This window comes from Monodelphis domestica, chromosome 1 (genome assembly GCF_027887165.1).
Source record: "Monodelphis domestica isolate mMonDom1 chromosome 1, mMonDom1.pri, whole genome shotgun sequence".
Taxonomy (NCBI): Eukaryota; Metazoa; Chordata; class Mammalia; order Didelphimorphia; family Didelphidae; genus Monodelphis; species Monodelphis domestica.
In genome coordinates this window covers 556,295,724-556,323,692 of record NC_077227.1, presented here as the reverse complement: position 1 = coordinate 556,323,692, position 27,969 = coordinate 556,295,724, and the positions used below count along the sequence as shown (strand labels likewise).

Genomic DNA, 27,969 nt, shown 5'->3' with positions numbered 1-27,969 from the left:
TTCCATCATAGAGTGATAACCTACATATTGAGAACTTAGCCCAAACAAAGTTTGGGAACAAAAAGAAGAAAATCCAAATTTGAAGGGAACTAAAAGCTCTAAAAGATGGCTAATAATGGCTCCTGCACTCAAAATTGATGCCAATAACTTACTCATTTTGAAAAGGAATCTTATACTTTTATTTAGAATGTTATTCCAGACAACATACATGGTGCTGAACTTCAGAGTAGGTCTAGTAGATACCAAACATTTGGCATTTCTATTATGTAAAGTCTTCCCAAAGAAAAACTTTGATCTTATAGAATCAGAAGAAACAAAGAATAAGGAAGCAAGAAACTGAAGAAGAAACTAGTTGGAAATCATGTAGAAGGTTGGGAAAAACTATAGTAATAGAAATTTCTTAGAGATTTCAATTTATTTTAATTCAAGAGTATGTAATAAATGCTTACTAAGTGACGCTTAGATAACCACTGTTCTAAGTGCTGAGGATATAAAGACAAAAAGAAAGCCATCTTTATCTTTAAGTAATTTATAATTCTATTTGGGAAAATGTGAGCATAGGCAAACAAACACAAACTATATTAAAAGAAAACACAATCATTTCAGAGAGAGGAATAGAGAGAGGACTAATCACTGGGTACACTGGGAAGGGGCACATATAAGAAGTATCACTTGAACTGAACTTGAAGTGAGCTAGAAAGAAGTAGAGGTGAAAAGGAAGAGAATCCCAGACATGGGAGAAAGTTTGGGCAGAGGCACAAAGAAGGAAATGAATTATCACTTATAGAAAACACAAAATACAACAATTTGGCTAAAATATAAAATGTGTAAAGGAAAAAAGTGTGACATTTTACTAGATTAGAAAAATGGTCTCTCTCCCTTTCTGGCTCTTGCCATAGACACTTTTCCATGTTTTCCTAGAAAACCTGATATTCAAACTATAGGAAAATCTCAGACAAGTATATTCAAATATTTAGCATGTTGCAAAGAGTATCACTAAACCTTCACCACCAAAACCATTCATAGTAACCAAAGGAATGTTAGAAATAATGAAGACTTCTTTGTCTTTTAATAGTAGTCCTATCTGGAACCAATGAAAATCCTTTCACATGAAATGTTTGATGTGTCATTTATCATACTTCACTTCCAACATTTAGTATGTTGAACAAAAGCACTTGAAGACAGAAAATATTTTTTGTAAATATTTGTATTCATAGTATAATTTTTGCATATGTCTGGTGGAAAATAACAGCACAAAGCAAATCCTCTCTGAAGTATTTAGCAAGTAAATATGACCTTCCATAGAAGTAATATCTGCATTTTGTCATTCCTATAAAAAATAATGAGCTGAATAATAACATGGATTGTTTGACTCTTGAAGCATCATTTGAAATTTTAACTTTCTCAAAACAAATGAAACCACTAATTAATGTGCATGAACTTAGAATCATAGGGAAATTTTAGAATGCATAAGGTTCAGGATATAATAAAGATCATTTCAATTTTAATTTCCAGGAGACATTTTTTTTTAGTTTTGCTAGCTCCATAATTTTCCTATTTCTGATAAATCAGAAGTTTTCAGTTATTTGACTGATCAATAATAGAAGTCTTTTGTAAGTTTTGTCTTCTACTAAAAAAAAGTTTCAAAATGTAATAATTAGAGGAAAGATATCCCACTCTCTCATGTGCAACTTGGTCATTCTTAGAAGCAATATGAAATCACATTTATAAATTACCAAGGAGCAAAATCCCTGTACCATATTGTGATATAATAAAGATGTTTCTTCATGTACATTTCACGTGCATGATTAAAATGCATAGTAATGTTAAATAATGTCTCTGTGCCCAAAATATTTTCCAAATATCATTTTCTGAATAATTTAACAGCTTAATACATCCAAGATCACATTTTGATGTATATAACAGCCAGGCAATATTCATTTTTCAATTTTTAACAAATTACTACTTTACAGTTATTATTCCAGTCTGCTCTTTCTTCATCCTCTGTTTAATAACAACTTTTCTATTTCCATAACCAATGTGAGAGCCTTAGGTCTTTTTTTCACCTGACTTGAAAGTAAAGCATTACAGCAAATAAACATTTTCAATAAAATTGACTAGCAATTCCCCTCATTGTTCATGCTTAAATGTTACTAAATGCCAGCCTTCTGGGCCTTAGCTGTCAGTCATTTGGTAGATTCCAGGAAAAAGCAAATTAAAAAACAGCTTAATTTTACAATATTTTCATTATAACCTTGAAATTATTATCTAACAGTCAAAGAAGACTCCTTTCAATAACATGTTAGAAAACTATTTTGATTCAATTCATGAAGAACATGAATTAAATTTTCAATTTATTTCATTATGACTATGGGAACTTAAATGAAAAACACATGGAACTCTATGATACAGATTTACTCATTTACCATTTTGTTAACCAAAGTAGGTCACTCTGTATTCATATATAATTTGCCAAAAGTCTTAATTTCTTAGTAATGCAAGACTATTGAAATTTCCATTGAATTTTTAAAATATACTTAAAGGGAAAAATACATTTTGTTAAAATGTTTAACAAGCTTCATCAGTAAGCTCTCTTTAGCAATAAAATTCTAAAATTCCCAGCAGCCATTCATGCAAATAGGGAAAATGAGAACAACTGAATTCATCTTTGAGCTGACATTGATTTTAGTCAGCAATACAAATTATCTCTTTCCAATAGAAAAAGATTCAACACAGAGATTAAACTATTTCCAGGAATCTAAGAATTCAACACATTATCATTTTTAAATGACAAGCATGTATCATGGCTTTGATACAAGGTTGTTGACCATGTACAAAGAAAATTCCAAGGATTATATCAGATGAAGTTAGTTAATTATATTTGGCAGAATTTTGCTCCCATATATTATCTTCTGTCAAATAAAAGTCAGTTTATTTAATACTATTATTCCAAACTGTATTTGGGTATAATGGATAGAGGACAAGCCTTTGAGTCATCTTGGATCTAAATACTACTTCTGATATACACTAATTGTGTGACCAAAAGAAAGCTTCTCTTAGTACATTGGGCAACTTTAAGCTTTAGAAAATGAGTCACAGATGAAGGATCAATCTATATCAATGGAGGGAATCTATATACTGGAAGTTCTCTTAACTGAAAAAAAAAACCATAAATTCAAGCCAAAATAAAAAGTACTATTACAATTAACAATAACACTCATCTAAAATGATGAAAGTGGAACTAAAATCCTCTACAACTATCCCATGACAAAATTACCCCCAAATTACTGAGGTTTTAACTGTGTTATAGACATTTGTTGTTCATTTTTCTAACAGCATTCTATCCAGGGAAAAGAATAAAGACAAAGATGAAAAAAGAACAAATATGAATCCATCTACTACTCTACTAATTCAGATTTTTTTGAGAATAAAAATAACTAGACCGGGAAAGTGGATTCCTCCTGTGCATAATAGTAAGATTCAGATGAAGACATTTTATAAATAAGAGCTATGGATTAACAGATGTGAAGTTGATTGATTTTTTTTATTACAAAATAGCACAATGTTCCAAAACTTCCTTTCAGAAAAGTATTCAACATCAGGTTTCTTGGAAAATATCCCAAAGCACCTCACTTACCACTTCCAACCAAATGCCTCAAACCTACCATGAGAAATTACACAGTGATACCATCTCTGGACTCAAGCCTTCCATCCTGTTCTTTTATTCATTGCAATCCAGAAGGCTTTAAGCACAAACCATCTATCCATTTCCTACCTAGCCTATCAAAAATAAGACCCCATATAGCAAACAGACTCCAAATGCAGTTTCTGGCATGCTGAACTCTGCTAACCAGAATCAGTCATTTTAATTGCAAAAAGAAAAGTCTTGAGAATGAATGTAACAACAAGGACTAATACCAGTTTTCCTCAAGAAAAGACAGTCAACAATAGTACAGAATCTGCAAATCTATTTCTCCAGATGAAAATTGGTCTGAAAACATATTTCAACTTGCATGTAAAGGTGAGCATTTGCCCCACTTTCCACAAGTTTGGTGGACAATTCTAAAAATGACAACAAATCCTCAAGGCATAACTTATGAAATCACATTTCTTAACTAAAAAATGAAATCTACGTTTCCAATTTTAAAAATGGAAATTTGGTTACCTGTATTCCTGTCTGGTAAGATACAGCAATGCTTCTGCAGAATGCCAGGCAAAACCTATTTGAAAACAAATAAATAAAACAATACATGTGGTTACCATTAGGGAGGAAAGAAGCATCTCATTAACTGCTGAAACTGTTTCTCTAATAAGGTCATTCAGTGCTGCTCAAAGTCATCACACTGAGAACAGCCTAACAAATTGAACAGTACAAGGAAAAATGGATGACATACATTTTTCATCAAAAAGGTTAATCAGAGAAGGATACATGGTTATGTGTTCTTTTTGAAATAACGGCTCAGTTTAACGTATATCCCGATCAGAAATGAAGTATGTGTAAACTCCATGGAAGACTCTGATGGGATGGTAAGTGAACCAATTTTTGAAATAACTTTTTTAAAGGCAGACAATTTTATAGATTGGAAATCAAAATGTGTCCTAAACAATGTGCTAGAATCTATTGATTCTTCTCATGAAAAGGGATTATTGGGTTTTTTTTTTTCTAAATCAGGGATTATTTGAGCAAGAGAAAATTTGGAAGTACAGATACTTCCAAATACAATTTAATAATAAAAAGTAAGGGTAAAAACTCTAATTTCCAAGGTTTTGAAAATGTGAATTTAATAGATACTTAAGGTTTTTTCAAAAACTCTTCCCCCAAGAAGTTATAATCAATATATTTTGTAAAAAATTTCTTGCAGTGCTTCTCATGATCAATTAAAACAACCAATCTGAAATATTGTATGTGATCATACTGAATCCACAATTCTAGACCAAATAATTATTTTTCTCATTTTTTAGCCAAAAGCATTACTGTTGTTTGCAGAATACCATGCAGAGTGAAGAGAAAGAATACTAACAAATAAAGAGAAGACAGATTTCACCCTTGAAAAGATGATGTATTAGACAAATTGCTTTCAATATAACAACACAAATCTTACATTAAATAAATACTTTTTAAAGTGAATATAATTAAAATTTTCCTTTTTATTTATTCCAAAATTTTAAAAAACTGAACAAAACAAGCATTCCCATATATGAAGAAAAAGATTATATATAAGTAAAACAACAAATATCCATTATTTTAAAATTACTTTTCTTAATATCTATATAATAAATCTTGTCTGAAAATATCCCCACTCCTCCACATCTTCCCCACTTCATAGAAAATAACATGAGGGAAACCAACATGTATGTATGAATTATATTTTTCCTATTTTGCCTTTCTGTCACTTTCAAAAGGTAATATTCATAGTTTATTCTTCCAGCATTAATTCTGTGGCTGTGTATAATGTTCTCCTAGTGCTACTCATTCACCTTTCATCATTTCAGGTAATTCTTTCCAAACTTTTCTTTTAAATAAGTATTGTTCATAGTATACAGTAGTATTCCATCACAATCATGCCACCATTTATTTAGATATTCTCCAATTGAGAGGCAACCTCTCAATCGCCAATTCTTTGCCACCACAAAGAGAGCTGCTATAATTTTTTTGGAACATATGGGTTCTTTTCCTCTTGCCGTGATTTCCTTGGAAAACAAACACAGAAATATTGGTGCTTAGTATAAGGATATACACAGTTTTATAACTCTGTGGATATAACTCCAAATTCTTATCCAAAATGGTTGGATCATTTCACAGTTCCACCAAAAGTGTGTTAGTGTCCCCATTTTGCAACATCCCTTCCAACATTTGTCATTTTGCTCTTTTTTTATTTTAGTCATTTTGATGAGGGTTAGGTGATATCTCAAGTGGGTTTTTGGTTTGCATTTCTCCAGTTAGTATTGATTTAAAACATTTTCATATACTTATATATAGCTTTGATTTCTTCAACTGAAAATTATCTATTAATATCTTTTGCCCATTTACCAGTTGAGGGATGGCTCTTATTCTTATAAATTTAACAAGGTTTTCTATATATTTTAGATATAAGCCCTGTATCTGAGAGACTGTCTCTGAAGTCCTCACCTTCCCCCCATTTTTTTAAATTTCCTTCTAATCTTGGAAGCATTTGTTTTATTTGTGCAAACCCTTTTCAATTTAATGTACTCACAATTTTACATTTTATAATTTACAATGCTCCTAATTTATTGTTATCCCATAAATTCCTCTTCTATCCATAAATCTGATGGGTACATTCACTGTTCTAATTTACTTATGACATTTTCTTTTATGTCTAGATTGTGTATTCATTTTGATCTTATCTTAATAAAAGGTGTAAGATATTGATCTATATCTAGTTACTAACAAACTAGCTTCTAGTTATCCCGGCAATTTTTACCAAATAATGATTTAATAACCCAAAATGCTGTTTTTTTATCTTGTCAAATAGAAGATTACTATAATGTTTTGATGTTCTTTGTTGTATGCCTGTTCTGTTCCACTGATCTACCTTTGTATTTCTTAGCCAGTATCAGATAATTTTTATAATCACTGATTTATTTTGAAATATGGTAAATTACAAATTGTTCTTAAGAACAACCAAGAAGTACAGTGCTTATAGCCATAGGGGAAGAGAGGACCCTGGTCATAATTCCAAAGGAGAAAAGAATGCTTGTGGTTACTCACATAACAGAGTGCAGGCTAGGATAGTATTAAACGCACCTTTCCTCAAACCATACCACCTTGGAAGAACTGAAAAATGATAGAACCCCAGAGCCAGCTTTTAAAGCAGCTACACACAGAGAGACAAACACACACACACACACACACACACACACACACACACACACACACACACACACAATCTAAAGCTTGAAACAGTATTCCTTTCACCATAGTTACAGGGCCCAACTTTGACAGTTTTTTTTTTTAATTAAAAGCAAAAAAAAAAAGACTAGATGATGAGCAAGCAACAAAAAAAAACTCAACTTAAAAAGACATTTTGGTTACCGGGAAAACCAAAATACAAACTCAGAAGAAGACAACAAAGTCAATACTGCAACCTCCAATGCCTATAAGAAAATTGCGTATTGCTCTTAAGCTCAAAAAGAATTAATGGAGGAGACAAAAGGAATTTTAAAAAATAAATAAAGAGAGAAGAAAAACTGTGAAAAAAATGAGAGTGAAACAGGAAAATCATGAAAAAAAAGAGCAACCAGCTAGGTAAAACAGGTACAAAAATGCTAAGAAAATACCTTAATAAGCAGAATAAGGCAATTGCTAAAAGATACACAAAAATACAATAATGAGAGAAACTTTTTAAAAAGCAGAATTGGCCAAAGGGAAGAAGATATAGAAAAATGCACTAAAGAGAAGAATATCTTAAAAAGTAAAACAGGCCAATTGGTAAAAAGAGGAATAAAATTTCACTGCAGAAAAGGACTTTTTAAAAAGTAGAATTGGCCGAATGGAAAAGGATGTACAAATGATCCCTCAAAAAATCATGTCTTAAAAATTAAAATTGAGCTAGTGAAAGCTAATTACTCCATGAATATATTGAGAAATAATCAAAGAAAATCAAAAGAAAGAAAAAGAAAAGAAAATTTGAGATACTCCACTGGACAAACAACTGACCTAGAAAATAAATCTAGGAAATATAATCTAAGAATTCCTGTACTACTGAAAGTCATGATCAAAAAATAAAGCTTAGACCTCATCTTACAAGGAGTTATTGAGGAAAATTGCTGTGATATTCTAGAACCAGAGAACAAAATAGAAATTGAAAGAATTCACTAATCACTTCCTGGAAAAGATAACAAAAAAATAACTCCCAATTAAAGCCAAATTCCAGAGCTCTCAGGTCAAGGAGAAAATAATGCAAGCAGCCAAAAAAGAAACAATTTAAATATCATGGAGCCACAGTCAGGATAACAAAAGAGTTAGCAGCTTCTACATTAGAGAATTGAGGGACCTGGAATATGATATTTCAGAGAGAAGTGAAACTTGGGCTTCCACCAAGAATCATTTACATAGCAAAACTAAGCTTGATCCTGCAGGGGAATAAATGGGCATTCAATGAAATCAAGGACTTTCAAACATTCCAGATGAAAAGATCAGAACTGAATGGAAAATTTGATTTTCAAATATAAGAATCAAGAAAAGGATAAAAAGGTAAACAGGAAAGAGAAATTAAAAAATATTTAATACGTTTCCTCTGTTTGCATCCCCACATGAGAAGAGGATTCTTGTAACTCCTAAGAACTTTATCATTATTAGAGTAGTTAACAGGGATACACATAGAGGTCAAGGGTGTGAGGTGAATATAATGAGGAGATATAAAAAATAAAATTAAAGCTTAAGGAAGAGGGCTGCATTGGGAGAAGGGGAGAAGTTAAATAGAATGGGGTAAATTATCACATATAAATGAGGCATGAAAGAGCTTTTACAGTGGAGATAGGGTAGGTAGGGAGAGGAACATGTGAACCTTACTCTCAACAGAATGGGCTCAATGAGGAAAGAAGATAGACAATTAGTTAAAGAAATCTTTCTTATAGGAGGGGAAAGAAATAAGAGATGGGGGTCAAGTTGGCAGAAAATCAGGGGGGATGGAGGTCAGAAATTAATCAGGAGGAAATAGGAAGGAGATCAATACACAGTAATCATAATGGTGCAGAACATTTGTACAAGTCTTTCTAATAGAGACCACATTCTCAAATTCATAAGGAGTTAAGTTAAATAATTAAGAATACAAGTCATTCCCCAATTGATAAGTGCTCAAAGGATATGAACAGGTAGTTTTCAGAAAAAGTAATTAAGGCTCTTTATAATCATGCAAAAATGCTCTAAACTACTATTAATTAAAGAAATTCAAATTAAATCAACTCTAAGACACCACCCCACACATATCAAATTGACAGAAAAGGAAAATTACAAAACTTAGAGGGGAGATGGGAAAATTAAAATGCTAATGTACTGTTGTGGGAGTTCTGAACTGATTCAATCATTCTGAAGAGCAATTTGGACCTATGCTCAAAGTGAATAAAGCATTACATGACCTTTGACCCAGCAACACCACACCTGATCTTTATCTCACAGAGAAAAAAATAGGAAGGAACTCTATATACAAAAATGTTTAAAGCAGCTCTTTTTATGGTGGTAAATAATTGGAAAATAAGAAGTTTCCTATCAATTGGGGAATGGCTAAGTAAGTTATAGTATATAATTGTAATAGAATACAATTGTATCATAAGACATGATAAACAAGAAGAGCTCAGAAAATCCTATAAATATTTACATGAAGTGAAGTGAAATAAACAAAACCAGAAGAATATTGTACATAGTGACAGGTATAATGTACAACATACAACTCCGAATAACTCAACTATTTCAGCAAAAGAATGATCCAAAACAATCCCAAAGAAATTATGATTTAAAAAAGTCATCGGCTTCCAGAAAAAGAACTGATGAAATCTGAATCCAGTCCAAAGCAAACTTTTTTTTATTTGGTTCTTAATTTTTTGTCATTCCACAAAAGGATTAATATGGAAAAATGTTTTACATGATTACACATGTAAAATGAATATGAGATTGCTTACAATTCTAATGTGGAAGGATGGAGTTGGTAGGAAGAAGGGAAAGGATTGTATTAGGGAATTAACTTGAGGGTTATGTTGATGGAAAGATCAGATCAGCCAACCTCCTCTCTCTCCTTTCCCCCCTCCCTTTCCTTCCTCCCTTCTCCCTTCACCCATCAGTTGGTTCTTCAGCTGGTATCACTGGAAATCAGCTTTGAGGAAGTATCTTGATATATCAGACAAATAACTCTCTCTTTTGATAAGTTTAACCAAGGGGTTCTATTTAGGAGAAGGGGAAAGGTAAGGGAGACAGGGTTTGGATTTCCCTAATCCTATAATACTGCTAAGCTGAAGGATAGTGGAATAGAGTCTTTGAATTGGGTAGATGGCTAACAAGTTTGAGGATTTTAGTCACTTGAATCTTGAAGGGAGAAATCAGTGAGAGCAGGATCTTTTCAGTCCTTACTCCTTCTTGCCCCAAGAGCAATAGAACAACTCTCTCAGTTTTGCTGTTCCTTGCTTCAACTGTCTTTCCCAGTCACCATTCCATTACAGAATGCTTTCTTTGATTGACAGCTCTGCAGATCCTGTTCCTTCAGCTGTGCTGCAGACTTTTTCCCATTCTCTCATCCACTGGAGGGAGAGAATTTGAGACTTGATGTTCTTTGAAAAAAAACTTAGAAACTTTTTTACATGTAATTGTGGGAAAATAAAATAAAATTTAAAAAATAAACCCATGAAGCTATATTTTAAAAAGAACAACCATTGCCCCCTCTCTGTGTCAAGATAACAACTCCCTTCTAGTTAATCAGTATTAAGTACAATATTACAGTAAATACCAAAAAATTCCATTTCAAGACTGGTAGTGCCTTTATATGTCCAATATAGTAGGACTGCTCTATTTGCTGATTCAGTATCTGCTCATTCAGTTACCGATGGTTAACCACAGGAAAAAAAAAATTAAAAATTTTAAGAAAGCCAGAAATAATTCATAAGTTTCAAACCATCCACAAAGCTTGTTTAAGCTATAATATGGTGAATTCTACCAGCTGAGTATGTGACTCACATACTCAGAGAGAGAAACAGAGAGGGAGTGAGAAACAGAGAAAAAGAGTTATTGTTGATGTTTGTTTTTCATTTTCAAAGAGGACCAGTGACATAACATAATATAATAATGTCTTGACTCACATATGAATTGGATTCCAATAAAGCAGTTACACAAAATTGTCAGTCTTACTGTTTCTTCCAGTCATCAAAATCCAGTGGCAAGACAAATATCAGGATAACTAGTAATGGCATGGGAGGCAGTGGATGACCTTGACATCTTCAATGTCTATCCACATTCTAATCACTCCATACCAACTGTTTCAGCCACATTCATGGCTGTTTAAACAAATTTTTCTCATCTGCCAATTCCATTAGGGGACATCTTCAAATGCTTGAGGTAGGCACCCCTCTCACTCACCAGTGGTTTTGTGGTCCCTCGGTTATCCTCAACTTTGTTTAGCCCATCTACAGAGATGATTTACTAGGGCATGGTCACTGCACATGCTACAGCTTCTTAGAGCCACAGGTGAAAGTTCAGTGCCATCTTAACATTAACGGTCAGTGACTAGCCTGGGAAAAGGCTCAGAAAACCACCAAAGCTATTAATCCTACTTTTAATATTTTATTAACCCACAATCCATATAAAATAATTTTTAACTTTTTATATTTTGAGTTCCAAATTCTCTCTCTCCTTCCACTCATCCTTCCTTGTAAACACTCTGATACAGAATTTTTGTAAGTGCAATTATGTAAAACATTTCCCTATATAAGTCATTTTGCCAAAGAAAATTTGAACAAAAAAAGAACAAACTTTGCAAAATATAGTATATTTCAGTCTACATTTAAACTCCATCAGTTCTTTCTCTGGAGGTAGATAGTATCTTTCATCATGAGTCCTGGGAGATTGTCTTGGGTGACTGTATTGCTCAGAATAACTAAGTCATTTGCAACTGTTTATCAAGAAATATTGCTATTACTGTGTACAATGTTCTGATTCTATAAACTCTAGAGTTCAGCAACACTTGGCCTCCTTGCAATTCTTCCCACTAGATACGCCATCTCAATTCTGGGCCTTTCCATGGCCATTTCCCATGCTTGGAATGCTTTCCCTTTTCCATAGATTCCTTATTCTCTTTCAAGACAATTCAAATCTCACTCGCTGAAAGAAGCCAGTCTCCCTGCCTCCCCAAGCTAATGCTTTCCCTACTGAAATTGCTTCCTATTTTTACTTTATATAGATATAGATTCAGACATACACATGCATACATCTATAAATAAAACAAGCTATATACGTACAAGATATATCTATATATCCACAAATGCATATGTGTTAATGTGTTTATATATATTATGTATATTTATGCATGCTTATATTTGAATACAGTTTTTCATTGTTCAGAGAGTTCTTTGTTGTTTTAGAACATAATGACCCTTGAGGATAGAGACACTTTTTTCCTTTCTTTAGACAGGAAGTTTATAGCAAAGAGGTAGCATGATTGGAACTTTATTTTACACAATATTTAGCACATAACAAAGCACTTCATAAATGTTTGGTAACTGACTGACTAAAGCCTTGGTCTGTTGTCTATGTCTCTTATCACCCAGTCAGTTATTAGAGGCTACTGAGCCTTCTTTTAATCTCTCTCCCATCGGTTCCTCTGAATTGTTACTATCAGATACCTCAGGAACTTTTTACTTCACATCTGAGAAAAATAGCCTCTTTATTACCTTCCCCCCCCCATCACTCTCTATTCTAATCCATCCTACCAACCTTTGCCAGATTAATTTTCTTTATTTTCTTCCTTAATCACTTACTCTTCTATTCATAAAACATCAATGAAAATGGCCCACCTTACACCTATCTATTAAGGACAGAAATTGAGAACAAAATGCTGTTCTGGGTTTTGGGCTTATGTAAGTCACAACTGAGTGGATATTACTCTAAATGCAATGTATATTACATTAGCATGGTAATTGTTTATGGTGGTTTTAGGGTTCAGCTTTACTCGTGTGGCCATCCACATAACTCAAAATGGAAATTCTTCCTGTTCCAATTATGCAAAACAGTATCTTTCTCCCATACTACCAATGCCACTTGCTCCACTACCACCTCTTCCACAATACATCCCTCTCCACCTTTCTCAATAACACGTCCCTCTTGCCTCACATAGTTTGTACTTTTGTATTCCCAAATGCATTTATCTTGTAATATCATACATATATTATAGTCATTTGTGCTTGTGTCTGGCCCATCTTACACCACCCTAAGACTCCAAAAGCTTAAGAATTCCATTACATCTCTGGGATGTATGGGTGTTCAGGGAGGGGTAATATCTCTGGTATGAAGGGCTTGTCGTGCCCTTCTAGGGCAGCTCTCCAGCCTCTGACCCTCACCTGACACCCAGCTCTCACTTGTGGCTCCCAGTAGCTGCTAGCATGTGGCAGTGGCCACACCCCAGGCAATGGCTTCGACAGGCCGGCTAAACCTTGTGAGGGTAGCCATCAGGTCGTCGACCCCTGGTGAACCAGGGCTTTGCTCACCCAGCATGTGAAGACTGCTTCGACCAAATAGACAGAAGAAACCAATAAGAAGGTTCAACAGCTCAGAGGGCGACGCAGCAAAGCACTGTGGAGTGCTTAGGGCATGATGGAGCCCAAAAGACAACACGGCCATCCAATGCAGCTGAGGAAGTCTCCAGGTGTAATGACTTTTCATGCCACTGGACCCAGGCTTCCAACGCCGAGAGAGTGGGACTGTCTCTGTGCATCGACTTTTCCACTTAAATCTTCATGCACAGGTGTCTTTGTGCACAAAAACGCACAAAGACAATCGTCATCCTCGGTTCGAGAGACAACCAACATCTCTCCCAATATCAAGAATGCTGATATCAAATACAGGACTTGCTTAAAGTTCTGTACTATTTATTAAATTTAATGTCTATTAAATGCAAGTTTTTTAGATGACTGAGAAATCTATCAAAGTTTTCTGCCAATAACAACATTCACTTCCATTCAACAACATAAAAAATTATATTATTTAACTGAAAAGAACTGGTTATGGGGTGGGGAGAGATAAGGAGAGAGATAAGGATGTTGAAATTTCAGAAAAAAATATCTGTGGGTATAATCTATTGTGGAATTTATTTTGTATTTTCTGTTGGTAGGTAATTTTTGTTCAGTGATTGTGCTCATATCTAATCTTGACAACTTCCTTCTAGCCCTGCTCCCAGGGAAGCCATGTGTACTTAGTCTCAGACTTACGCGTGGCCTTTGAGTATACTGAGCACGCAGCACTACAGCCTGGCAGCAGGATTTAGCTGAAGGGTACAGGAAGGCACTATTATAATAGGTTTATTTCTTCCTCTCTGAGGGATTTACAGAAGACAGCAATAGAGAATGAAATTATCCTTCCTCCCCAAAGGCACTCTTAAAAAGTTCAATTTCTGTCAACCTGCCTATTTAATGTGTGTGTTCAGCTGCCAGGAGTAATTGTGGGCCATTGTGCCCTGCAATGCCACAGGCAGGTGAGGTTAAAGAAAATGGCCCTCAACCTTTTAACCAACCTACTCCATCAAGCCTTGGCCAGTTTCATTGAGAAACAAAAGGAAATCTTCCTTATTATATCTGCTAGTCATTGTATGCATGTATGTATATCATATCTTATCAGTTAGATTATAAATACCTTAAGGATAAGCCCAATTTAAAGCCTTCCTACTCGATGGAGATTTCTCTGATGATGCCAGTCCACTATCACTGTTCCATTTCTAATTCTATCTGTATTTATTATCGAGGCCCTGCCAATCGAAGCTCTTATAATCAGTCTTAACCTCTACTTTTCTGTTGAAGACTATTTACCATTTTCTTATGTCAGTGATAAATACATCACTAAAATAATAGAAGCCATTTGACTATTAAAAAGGAGCTCTGTGTTTGAATGAGTAATTATCTGGGTTCCCATTGGTGATGTTCATTAGACATGCATATTGCAAAGTGTGTATTCCCCTTCATCTCAGCAGTCATATATATATATATATATATATATATATATATATCCCCAAAATGATATGAGCATTGTTCATAACACTTTGGAACACTTCTGTGAGATACTTTATGAAAAAATAGAACATTGCCAGGACCAGAGGGATTCACAAATGAATTGTACCAAATATTTAAGGAGCAATCAATTCTAATCCCATATAAATTATTTGGGAAAATAGGAAAGAAAAGGTTCCATAAAGTGTCTTTTACAACACAAAGATAGTGCTATTACCTAAATCAGGAAAGGCAAAAGCAGAGAAAGAAAACTATAAACCCATTTTCCTCATGAATATTGATGCAAAAAATTAAATAAAATACTAGCAAGGAGATTATAGCAGTATACCACAAAGATCATACATTATGACAAGGGAAGACTTCATGCCAAGAAAGTAGGGCTAATTCAAAATTGGGAAAACTAACAGCAAAATTGACCATATCAATACAAAACCAATAAAAATCCCATGATTATCTCAAGATAGAGAAAAGGCTTTTGACAAAATACAATATTTCTTCCTATTAAAAACATTAGAAAGCATAGAAATAAATGGAGCTTTCCTTAAAATGTTAAATAATATCTATCTAAGAAGGAAGCTAGATGGCTTAGTGAATATAGGATTGGGACTGGAGTTGAGAAGACTTGAGTTCAAATCCTGCCTAAGGTACTTATTAGCTTTGTGATCCTGGGCAAGTCCCTTAACTTCTGTTTCCCATAATCCATTGAAAAAGGAAACTGCAAACAACTCCAGTATCTTTGTCAAGAAAATCCCATGAACAATATGGTCCACCAGGTCATGAAGAGCCTGACACAATTCAACAACTAAACAGCAACATATCTATCCAAAACCATCAGCAAGCATGATCTGTAATAGGGTTAAGCTGGAAACTTTTCCAATAAGATTGGGGGTGAAGCATGGATGCTCATTATCACTGCTATTATTCAATAGTGTTCTAGAAACACTAACTATGTCATGAAAAAATCCACCAAATCATTCTTGATTAGAGAAATGTGAATTAAAATAATTTTGAAGTATCACTTCATACATATCAGATTAGCCAATATGCCAAGGAAAATTATAAATGTTGGAGGGGAAGTGGGAAAATTGGATCACTAACACACTGATGGAATTATGATCTGATCCAGCCATTCTGAAGAGCAATTTGGAATTATGCCCTAATGAATCTAAAACTGTACAGATCTGTCAATACTCCTACTAGGTCTATATCCCAAAGTAGTTTTAAAAAAGAGAAAAGGACATATTTATACAAAAATATTTATACCAGCTCTTTTTGTAATTGAAAAGAATTAGAAATTGAGATGTTCATAAAATGAAGAATGGCTGAACATGTTGTAGCATATGATCATAGTGGAAAACTACTGTCCTATAAAAAATGATGAGCAGGATGGTTTTAGAGAAACCTGAAAAGATTTACATTGACTGATGCAAAGTAAAATGAGTAGAACCAAAAGAACATCATACAAAGTAACAGCAATATTATTTGATGAAAAAGTGTGAATGACCAAGCTATTCTCAGCAATATAATTATCCAAGAAAATCCCAAAGATTCATGATGAAAAATATCAAGGCAGGCAAAAATATACTATATCTCACTTTCTTTTTTGCTTGCTTCAAGATCTCTTCCATAAAATGACTAATATGGAAAAAGTGCTTTACATGATTGAATATGCAAAATCTATAGCAAATTGCCTACTGTCTCAGGGAGGGGGAAGGGGAAGGAAGGTAGGTAGGAGGGAGGAAGAGAATTTGGAACTCATTTGAAACAAATATTGAAAATTGCTTTTATATGTCATTTGGGGAAAAATATAATATTTTTAAATAGAAATGCTAGCTATAGCAACAAGACAGAAAATTAAATAAATAATTCCAGGCCAATGTACCCAATGACTACAATAATATAAGGCAATATTAAAAGATAGGTGGACCCAAATTAGTTATGATGAATGAACTTGGCCCCAGAAAGCAGACAATGAAAAAACATTTCCCTCAATTCACTGGAGACAAAGAGGAGGATTAGTGGTACAAAGGAAGATATTTTGTTAGTTTGCTTTGCTTAAGTGTTTTTGCCTGTCTAAACAAGAAAACTTCACATGTGGACCATAGAATATAGATCTAGAAGCAATTATAATGTAAAAAAATTTTAGTCATCAATAAAATTTGAAAATGGAAATTAAATCCAATAATTGCCTTCTAAGCCAGTATATGAACTAAACACGAAAAGCATAATTACTCTATTATCATGCCTCATTTTAGAAACCCCAAATTTATTAACTGTTTTGCACAACCACTTTTTTCACAAGATTTGATATTTGGAAAGAGGTAAAAGTCATCTGGATTCAAATATATTTCCCAAAGAAGGTCAAGCATCTCTTGAAGATTATCTTAAGAATATGTCACAGCTCATAAGGTGATTTTGAAAAACTGAGTTCTCAAAATCCAATTGCATTCAGCATTCATATATTGATTTTTGAGCAAAGTCCCATTCAGTGGAAAAAAAATATAACCTCCCAAGGAAACAGCTCTAATATAAACATATATGATCTTGAAACCACAATTATATGGTTGTTGTTAGAATGTTTTCAAATCCATTTCTATACATTCCTTTTGTCCCTACTTTATTTCTGACTCAATTATCATGTGTGGACTATTGCAAGTCTGTTTTTGTGTCTTTCTCTATATTTCTATCTATGTGTCTTTCTGTTTCTCATACATACACATGCATGTACATACATACACATACACATGTACATACACATGCATGCATGATTGCATGTATTCTTCTAGTTCATAGGAGTGAAGATCTAGAGCTGACTGGATCTTGTAAATCATTTAGTCCAGATCTCTCATTTTACAGATGAATAAACGGACCCATAGTGGGTTCAGTGACTTGTTCAAAGTCCTATTCAAACTTCTGAATCATGATTCCAAATTCAGAATTCTTCCACTACATTGAAATTCAAAAATGCAGTAAATGTTTATTAAGAACCTACCATGTTCCAGGGTTTCACAGTTCTCAGAATTGTGAAAACAAAGATAAGAAAGGATATGTCATTGCCCGGACTGGTACTTAGAAGAATAAATGCAACTAAATTAATATGCTAAGATATAACCCAGATAAAGCAAAAGTTCAAAATGTTCAAAGTAATTTTCATAAGGGGAAGGTTAAATTCAATTGAGAAAAGGGAGATTTGGGAAAGTATAATTATTAATCATTGCAATATATGTTAATAAATGTAAAATATGTTAAATAAATTAATATATATTAAATAAAATTATACATTGTATGTCATGTGATATTTCTAGAACTATCTGCTATCTTTATATTTAGATCCATTTGCTACATCTGTAAGAAGAGTTTAGTATTCAATAATTTTTTCATCAGTGCTAATATCTGATGTCTCTTTACACTGAACTAATTTCTTTTAAGACTTTTGCATATGTTCCTTTCCAAGGTCCAATGACCTTTGGTCCTGTTTGTTTATCACGTTCCAAAGATCATTCAATACCAGTCACTTAAATACTGTTCATTATGTGGGGTTTTCTATAGGTAATTTTATCACCTTCTATTTTTTAAAGGTATTTCCTAAATATCTAAAAGTACAAAGAGTTTTCTGAAGCAGCAATGACCTCCATTTTCTTTAGAGTCAGTGGAAATAATACATCCAATTCATAGATATCAAAAGTGAAATCTCTGAAGCTGAGGAAGAAAAAAACCCCAAACAAGCATGGACAACCATTCAAGGCAATGCTAAATAGACAGCAGGTTTGAAAAACATGCTGTCTTTTCCAATTATCTACAACAATATAACAGAAAAGCATGTTCCATCTCAAGTAAAATTATTATTCTAAAATCAGGGCTATTTACATGTATAGCTATATTTATTCTGAATTTTGTCAATGAATTTAAAATTTTGATACTGAATTTAAGACATAAAAGAAGGCATATACCACCAGCACTGCAGACAAATCTACATAAACCTCTTTTATAGTCATGTCATTTTTAAATGTATTATACAACTATTCTGGAAGGTTAATATAGAACTAGAAATGTATTTTGGAGTCTCTCAGTTCCTTTTGTGAATTGCTTTCCATTTATCCTTTATACTGTTTTGCTTATATTTTTGCATTTGATTGTAAACTCTGTCAAGGCAGGGTTGGGGTGTTTTGCCTCTTTTTGTATCTTTCACACTCAGCATAATACCTAGCACAGAGTAATTGTTTAATCAATGTTTATTAATTGAACAATTCTTAATAACAAATATTTTCAGTAAAAAATGAGAGCATATTTATACGTTTCATGGATTTTAAGTAGGATTTTCAAGCTCAAAAACACCTTTAAAATTCCCTTTTCTAATTCTCTAGTTTTACAGATTACCGCACAACTTTCAGAACCAGATCTTCTGACTCCAAAATTACATCACTCTGCACCTTGTCTGTTTATGCTTAATGCCCACCTTTTCATTCATTTGATCATATCTATCTGTTTCCTTTCTATCATCCTTTTCAACCATTATTTGCAGTATTAAAGTCCTATTAGGAAGCACAAGGTCATGAAATTTGAGAAATACAAAGAACCTCAATGGCTATCTAGTCCAACTCTTAAGTATAATAAAGTATCTTCCTAACCTCCCATGGAGCCAAACAACTCATTGGTGAACCAGAAGATGTAATAGAAAACTTCCAGGAAGGTCTAGACCTAGACAGATTCAGATCATGGCCTGTGTGAGGGGGAAAAAAGGTCCAGCACTACAAGCAACACCAGCTCCAGCGTTCAGCATGTCAGTGGCCAGGCCATCTTGGCCAGGGACACCAAGGAGACCAGGCACCTGGCTTTAGCCACTAACTACAGGAAATATAATGAAATTTTAGCTGCATAAAGATGAGGTTCTTTCTTAAGTTGTTGAGGTTGAACTATAGCCATAGTTCACTATAGGACAGGCAAGCAGAAAACATATTATAAGCTTGAGCTTACATTTGTGGGGGTGAAGAAAGTACCAGGATGAAGCCCCAATTAAAGGATGCCCTGGCATTATGCTGAAATTCCCCACGAATCCTTGTCTCTATCTTTTACCTCAAGGAAACCTCCAATCCCTTGACTTCCAAGTAGAATTCATCATAGAACAATTTCACCTTTAGCAACCATGCATCATCCACAATCATAAAAGTCTAGAAAAAAAGCCAGTAAGTTTGCTTTGATGTGAATTTCATATCCTTATAATTATTCCTTGTCCTCTACACCCCCCAAAAATCTATCTTAGGTGTTTCTATTCAGATAAATTTTAAGTTAGAGTGGTAGCAGAGTATGATGATTAGGGGAAGAAAAAGAAGTAAAGATATTCTCAGTCAGAATGACCTGGGTGCAAATCCTTGCTTCTTATATGTGCTAGCTGTAGAACCCTGAATAAGTCATTTCACCCTGAGACAATTCTCTATATGTTACATAACAGCTGATGGATCTTCCTAAGAAGAGAAAGTTTCCATACTTGGGAGGAACTTAAACCAACAAAGTGAGAGGTTCTGATCATTTTTAATTAGTTTGCTTGGAATTAAATGAATTTTAAAAATTATGTTCATAAATTCTTCACAGCCAGCAGATACAAATGGAGTGAATCATCAAAAGAAGCCAATTTCTAACCTACAGTTGAGTGGGATTATAAACAGCAGCCAATACATGTTTGCCAATACAGCTTTCAGTGGAAAGTACCCAACACAGCATCCATCCCAGAGATTCAGTGCATTAGTAGGTGTTCAATAAACATTTTTTGAATGAAAGAATTGGACAGGACTAGAAAAATCTCTCATTCTTTTCATCTGTTCTCTCTTTTCCACCCACATTTTGGGTTTTTTACACTTAAAATTAAATCTTATGGTAATACTTAAACAAGGCAGGAGATATATAAAAAAAGAATCAGGGGAGAAACAAATCCTTCAGAGTTTAAATCACCAATCAATTAAAATATTCACATCATTTTTGTTACCCTAAAACAATCCTCTGAGAAACGGAAAAGAGAGAAGAGAACCATAATCCACAGATAAAATATGCTCCAGTCTGTCAAGTTAGAGCTGGCGATTGTCTTGCATAAAAGTGAGGTATAAATGAGATTCATAATCAGGGTTATTCTATGTAGATATATAAGTACTGCTAGGGAATTTTATGGCTCAAATAAAAATTAACTCTATTAATATCTAGAAATATAGGAAATGCTCTTCTTAGTTATACAGTTCCATTGAGTTGGTTGAGAAAAGAATATTATATTCCTGAGTATTCCATTGTGTTATTTGTTGTTTGCTGCATAGCAAATTAAAGCTTTTGTGAGGTTGGAGGAGTCAAGGAAAGAGGAGAGTAATTGTTTTTCTTTATATCTATCTTTATATTAGAACACCTTCTCATCACCCAAAATCATTGCTAATCAAAGCTTTATTCTGTTCCATTTCCAATTTGGACTGATCTGCCTTTATTCAGGAATATTGGTGGATATATATTCCTCAGGGCCCACCATATTGGTTATATTCTTAGGGAAGACATACAATTATCCATATTCCATTGTAGCTCAGAATTTCTGAAACCAAGGTAATCTATAAGCTTCAAAAATGTCCTACAAAACCTGGACAAATCATAGCTCCCTAAAGCAATTATTTTTTGCTCAACCTTATTTTTAATCCTATTTAATAATGACATATACATTTAAAATGGGCTGTGGATAGTTCTTGATAAAACACATACCTTCATAGGAAAATACACATCTTAAGGGAATGGACTAGCACATCATTTTCAATTGTTCCCATAGTTGTTGTTGTGTTTTTTTTTTTGTCAAGACCATTATAATAAAACTCAATTAAGCAAAAAGTATACTGAGGGATAACCAACCCATGGTAGTAGGATTATTTCAGAACCATTAATGTGACTCTAAAGGCAAATTTGGAAAATAAAAAGTTATAATGATTTTATTTCCACTTATGAAGTATAATATTGTGTCCTTTGAAAGAAATACTAGCAAATGCCTAATAAGATCTTATGATGTACAAAGCTTTTTTGCAGGCAATGGTGCTACAAAGGCAAAAGAACATATATCCTGTCTTCAGAGACCTTATAATAAAACAGATGAGACAATAAAGGTAGACAAAACATTGATGAAAGGTAAAATATTATCAGTTCAGAGAAAGGTCCAAGAATAGTACTATAAGAAATTTGAGATGATACAACTTATTCTGAGCTTACACATGGGGGAGGGAAGTTAGGATTGTCTAGACAGTTTCATGGCAAAAAAATGGCAGCTGAGTTAAGTTCTGAAAGAAAGGGAAGATTTTAATAGTCAGAAGTTGGAGCACTGGGATAAGGGGAGAAAGTTGAATACATTTAAACACAGATGACAGTATGAACAAAAGAGTAGAAATGGGAAATAGGGCATGAACAAAGAGAAACTGACTAGAAAGCAGAATTATGGAAGGTGATTGGTCCAATGGAATACTGGAAGGTTAAGGTGTACTATATTGTTTAATGCCTTCAATGCTAAGATAAAGATCTTGTGTTTCCTTTGGTAGGCAATGAGGAGATAGTAAAGGGTTTTGAGTAGCGGAGTGAAATCATCAGAGCAGTGTCTAAGGAAGACAACAGGTATATGAAAGATAGATAGAAGAAAGGATGAACTGGGCAGATAAATAATAAATTATTTAAATAATTTTACATTTTAAACAGAAGTGTTGGATAATGAAACTTTTAAGTTTTAGTTTGGCTGCAAGAGAAAAAGAAAGTAGAAAATAAACACCAGTGATTTTGCAGAAAACCACAAGACTCTGATAATTGCTTAAATGTAAGGGATAAAAGAGGGTTTTTTTGTCCTTTGTTTTAGAAGAGGACCAATTAAAATCATAAGGTGATTTGGTGCAGGTGAATTGGATTTAAGTAAGGCAGAGTTACAAAGTCATTAGCCTCATGCTCTCTTCAAGAGTCATCAGACTCTAGCAACAGAATAAAAGTCAAGATGACTAGTTATGGTTTGGGATACAGTGGATGACCTTCACTTCTCCGATGGCTAAACAAACTTAAGAGCTAAATGGCACTTGCTTGAGACCCTTCTTGTCCTATTGGAACAAATTTTTCTCATCTACCGATTCTGCTGGGTGAAGTCCACATTCTTGAGGGTAGACATCTCCCTAATTGACCAACAGGTTTGAGACAAGTTGATAACCCTCAAATTGGATTAGCTCATCTACTGAGATGGTTTTAATATGGTATGGCTGCTGCATATACCACAGATTCTCAGAACCACAAGTGACAGCTAGGTGAAAGTTAGACATCAGAGGTAAAAGAGCATCCCTGAAAAGGGCTTGGTAAGCCCTTACACCAAAGGTACTAGCCCTCCCTGAGCATAATTATCACAGATAATTTTCTGTGATTATGGTAATTGTGGCTTTATTGACCAAAAGAGACAAATCAAGGGGCAGTCAAGTTTTAAGATGATGAGTTAAGGTCATTTGAATGTGAAGCATCATCAAGATGTATAGCAGATGGCTGAAAAATAAGACAATTCTTGCCTAAAAACAAAGAACTTTAGATGTTATATACAGAGAAGTGAATATTGAAGCTCTTAACATATATGAGCTTGCCAAGGGAAAGAGTATATAGAGAGGACAGGGCTAAAGACAGTATCTTAAAATGTTTCATCCACATCTATAGAGCCATAGAAGAGAGAAAATCTGGAACAGTGATCAGAGAAAGAAAGAGAATCTCAAGACTGCTTTATAATTGAAATCAAAGAAAAACAAGATATCAAAAAAGAGGTAGAAGTCCAGAGTTCAAATTATATAGGCTCAAAAACTTCAATATCCTTCTCAACTGCTCACTCATATTCCCCCAAAATATCTGATCAACTGCCAAAACTTATTTCTAACTTTATGATATCTCTCATATATATCTGCTTCTCTCCACTTACAGTCATCTCCTTGTGCTGGCCCTAACTACCTTTTGCTTGAACTATTCAATAACCTACTGTTTTCCCTTTCTCTTTCCCCAACTCTTTCCCCAAACCAATCCACCCTCCACAAGCTAATGCCTTCCATCTATTCATTATTTATATTGTTATTATTTACCTGTTGTCTTTTCCATCAGGATGAATGCTCCTTGTATATGGGGTCTGTTTTTACCTTTCTTTGTACAGGTTTGACAAAAAAATAAAAGAGCTTAATACATGTTTGTTGACTAAGCATATCCCAAATGACAATAAGACATTAGTTCCTAAATCACTTATCATTTTGTGGGGAAATAGTATTAGGGACTGTTGGCAATGACAAAGGTGAATTTTTACTCTTTCTGAGTACATCATTGTCTAGGACATAGTCTGATCTGTAGTATAGGGAAAAAACAGTGATGTGACAAGGCTCTAAATAATCAGGCTTTACAAGAGGAAAACCTAGCAATATTTCTGAGACCAGATACTAGTTTTCAGGAAGTTCTTATCATATCTTCCTCCTTTAGGTCATATGAAAATCATCGTATTCCTTTCCACAATGAATAGGCCACTGACTATATTATGTTTATGATACACAATTACCAATATGGTATTTCAGGCCTATAACTGCTCTATAGTTAACTGAGATGCAGCAATGAAAAAACAATGTCTAGTGCTTAGTTCTTTACTACAAACACAAAGACAGTAGCTACAGGGCACTAAATAAAAAAGGATAATAACCAATAAAACTGATCTTTTGGGTCCCAAGAAATAAAGAATAATTGTAAAATAAATCTTCAAGACCAACACTGTTGGATATTCCATTTTCTCCCTCCAAAGCACTATAAAACAGTCTATAGAGTCTTAAAAAATACTAATGGAATCTACCTCAGATATTAAATCACAGTGAAAAAGTAGAAGCCGCAAAAAAAAATTACTCTCAATCAATATTGACTGATGGACAAGCAATATGGTACAGTGGCTGAAGATGAACATTACATTCTTGAAGGGCTGCCTCAAATTCTGCCTCTGACTAATAATAGCTGAATGACCATGGGCAAGTCACTTAACCTCTTAGTGTCCTCAGGCAACTTAAGCCTATAAGCTGAAGAACAGTTATATGGTATAGAGGTTTTCTACACTTGAAGCTCTTCACACCAATTTGAAATCAAAGATTCACACCAAAACTAATCAACAAATCAAGTATCAGTTAAGAACATACTATATATAATATATGGGAAAAGGTGCTTTCATTCATTTGTTCACTCTTGATAAATAATTACTGATCTAGGGATGAAAAAGCAAATGAGGCATAGCCAATATTCATAAGTGACTTTTTGAGTCACTAGACTTGAATGAGGAAGAAAATGGTATTTCATTGGAGCCATGATCTCAGTGATGGGGCACTAGTTTTAATAATCTAATTAACAAACTATATACACCTTGTCATCTCATACAATTCTGGTTCATATATTCACATAAATCCTGTGGGGGATGTTAAAAATGAAATCATGGGGGGGCAGCTGCATAGCTCAGTGGATTGATAACCAGGCCTACACATGGGAGGTCCTGGGTTCAAATCTGACCTCAGACACTTCCCAGCTGTGTGACCCTGGGCAAATCACTTGACCCCCATTGCCTAGCCCTTACCACTCTTCTGCCTTGGAGCCAATATATAGTATTGACTCCAAGACAGAAGGTAAGGTTTAAAAAAAAACAAATGAAATCATGAATTGCAAAGATCATACCATAATTTTTTTATAAAACCAGACAACGGACCTTTCCAGCTATTCTAAGGGATGAATATTTACAAAGACAAAATAATTACTTTTGAAAACTTAATCCAATTCAATTGCAATGAAATTGAAAAACTTCTGCATAAACAAAACTTATACAACTAGCATGAGAAAGGAGATGTTGGGGGATCTATATAACTTTTTCCTAACAATACTATCACTTCCAATATATAGAAAATAGAAATACATCAGACCATAAGTCTGATACATGGTCAGCATATACAGATACATGGTCAACATATATGAACATGCAATTCTCAAAAGAAGAACCATAAACCATTACCAACTACCTGAAAGAAAGCTCCAAATCACTAATAATAGAAAGGTGAATTCAAATGACTCTTAGATTTTACTTCACACCTACAAAATTAGTAAAGATGACAAAATATGGGGATAGTTGACATTACACAGATTGTGGATAGATGGGAAAATTCATGTCCTGTCAGGGTACTTATAAACTAGACTAATCATTCTGCAAAATGATTTAAGATTATGTGAGAAAAGGGACTAAAATGTCATGCCCTTTCAAAAAGATTCCACTGCTAGGCAAGGAGATCATTAATTTTTTAAGAAAGGCCTCATATTTACCAAAATATTTTATATGAGCACTTTCTCTACCAGCAAATAACTAGAAGCAAAATAATATCTTTATATTTGGGAATGATGGAAGAAGATGTTTTTATATATGAATATAAAAGGATATCACTATGCTATAAGAAATGATGGCTGATAAATACAGAAAAGTATGGGAGGACAAATAAAATTTTATAGTGATAATTAAGCAGAACCAAGAAAAACAATATGGCACAAGAGCTACAGAAATGTATTTGAAAAGAACTACCACAAAAAATTAAAACTGGAAACTTTGAAGTATAATGATCAAGCTTGGAAGGTACCTGTCCCAATCTCATTTCTTTGCTGAGGTTGGGGGAACTGTGGATGTGAAACACTACCTATAATTTTAGACGTTTTTGATATGTCCAGTAGTTTTGCTAAATTATTCCCCCTTCCATTCAGTGTACTATATTTCATTGAATCAATGCAGCCAAAAATCTAATTCGCTTTTTTATTGGCTGATGAACAAGTATGAATAAGTACTCACTATACTAAATCCATGGAAATAAAAAAATAAATAAAAATAGCTCTTGACTTCAACGTACTCATATTCTGCATACATATATACTACATAGGTGTTTATTATAAACTTTTTATAGGTATTTTCTCCTTCCCAGTGTATGTCTATATAAATGTCTATTTATGAACACACACACACACACATACACATATATGTATAGATATATCATGGATATATAGGGAGAAAGAGACACAAGAGAGGGAGAAGCATTCCAAGCATGGGGAATAGACACAGAAAAGGCATTGAAAGGATATGAAATGGATTGGATGTTAGAATTCATGAAGGAGAGTAATGTATAAGATGACTGAGAAGGTGGGACATGACAAGTTTATAAAGAGCTTTAAATGGCAGAAAGAAGAATTTTTAGTCAATTAAAATGCCTAAATTTTTTTCACAAGTATATCTTAGTAGTATCATTTCTCTCTCCCAGTACTTTATTTTATGTTGAAATTTTCAACATAAAAGTACTTTATATATATGACTTAAATAATAACTATTGCTATTTAAGGTTTTCAGTGTTTGCTCACATCAATTGTTTTAGTTTAAGTTAAAGGTTTTATTAATTATTCTCATTTTACAAATAAGCACACTAAAGAAAATTAAGAGACTTAAAAGGAATTATAACACTGTTACCTTTATGATATAAATCTAAGGTGGTCTTGGTGTACAAGGAAAAGGGGGGTAAATATAAGTGATATTATTGAGGCAAAATAGTGAGATTATGTGGATAGTGATGGGTAAGAAAGTGAGAAGTGAAAGAAGACACCTAGGTTTCAAGCCTGGAGGATTGAGAAATCAGTGCCCTCAGCAATAAGAGTTCAGAAAGGGGAAGGGTTTGAGAGAAAAGATAAGGGGTTCAGTTTTGTACATGTTGAGTTTAAGATGTCTTTGGCTTAGGTAATTGGCAATCCAAGTGTGAGGGTTAAGAGAGAGACTTAGGGATCATAAATAGATAGGAAATGTTGCTGACAATACTGTTATCAAATTCCAGTGGAGATATTTAAAATCCTTAAAGATGATTCTGTATAAAGTACTACACTCAATATCCCTGTGAATCTGGAAAACTCAACAATGGCCACCAGATTGAAAAATACCTATTTACTTCCCAATCCTAAAGAAGCATAAAAGCAAAAAATGTTCAAATTAGCAAACAATTGCATTCATTTCTCACACAAGATATGTTATGTTTAAGATTCTGTAACCCGGGTTTCAGTAATACATGAAATGATAATTAATAGAAGAGCAGGCTACTTTTCAAAGAAGCAGAGGAACCAGAGACCAAATTGCCAATATTCTCTGGATTCTGGAGAAAGCAAATGAGTTCCAGAAAAACATCTTCTTCTGCTTCATTGACCACCTTAAAGTCTTTC

The 27,969-nt window shown here is 33.8% G+C and overlaps 1 protein-coding gene across 3 annotated transcripts in view; it reads right to left on the bottom strand.

Moving 5' to 3' along the window:
- The window catches only part of DLGAP2 (DLG associated protein 2), a 1,318,656-nt gene that overhangs the window by 1,073,481 nt on the left and 217,206 nt on the right, over positions 1-27,969 (bottom strand). For all 3 annotated transcript variants that reach the window (XM_056813399.1, XM_001381443.4, XM_056813397.1), the window contains exon 2: positions 4,166-4,220. In XM_056813399.1, coding sequence (XP_056669377.1) covers positions 4,166-4,220 — 55 coding nt within the window. The remainder of the gene's footprint in view (positions 1-4,165; positions 4,221-27,969) is intronic.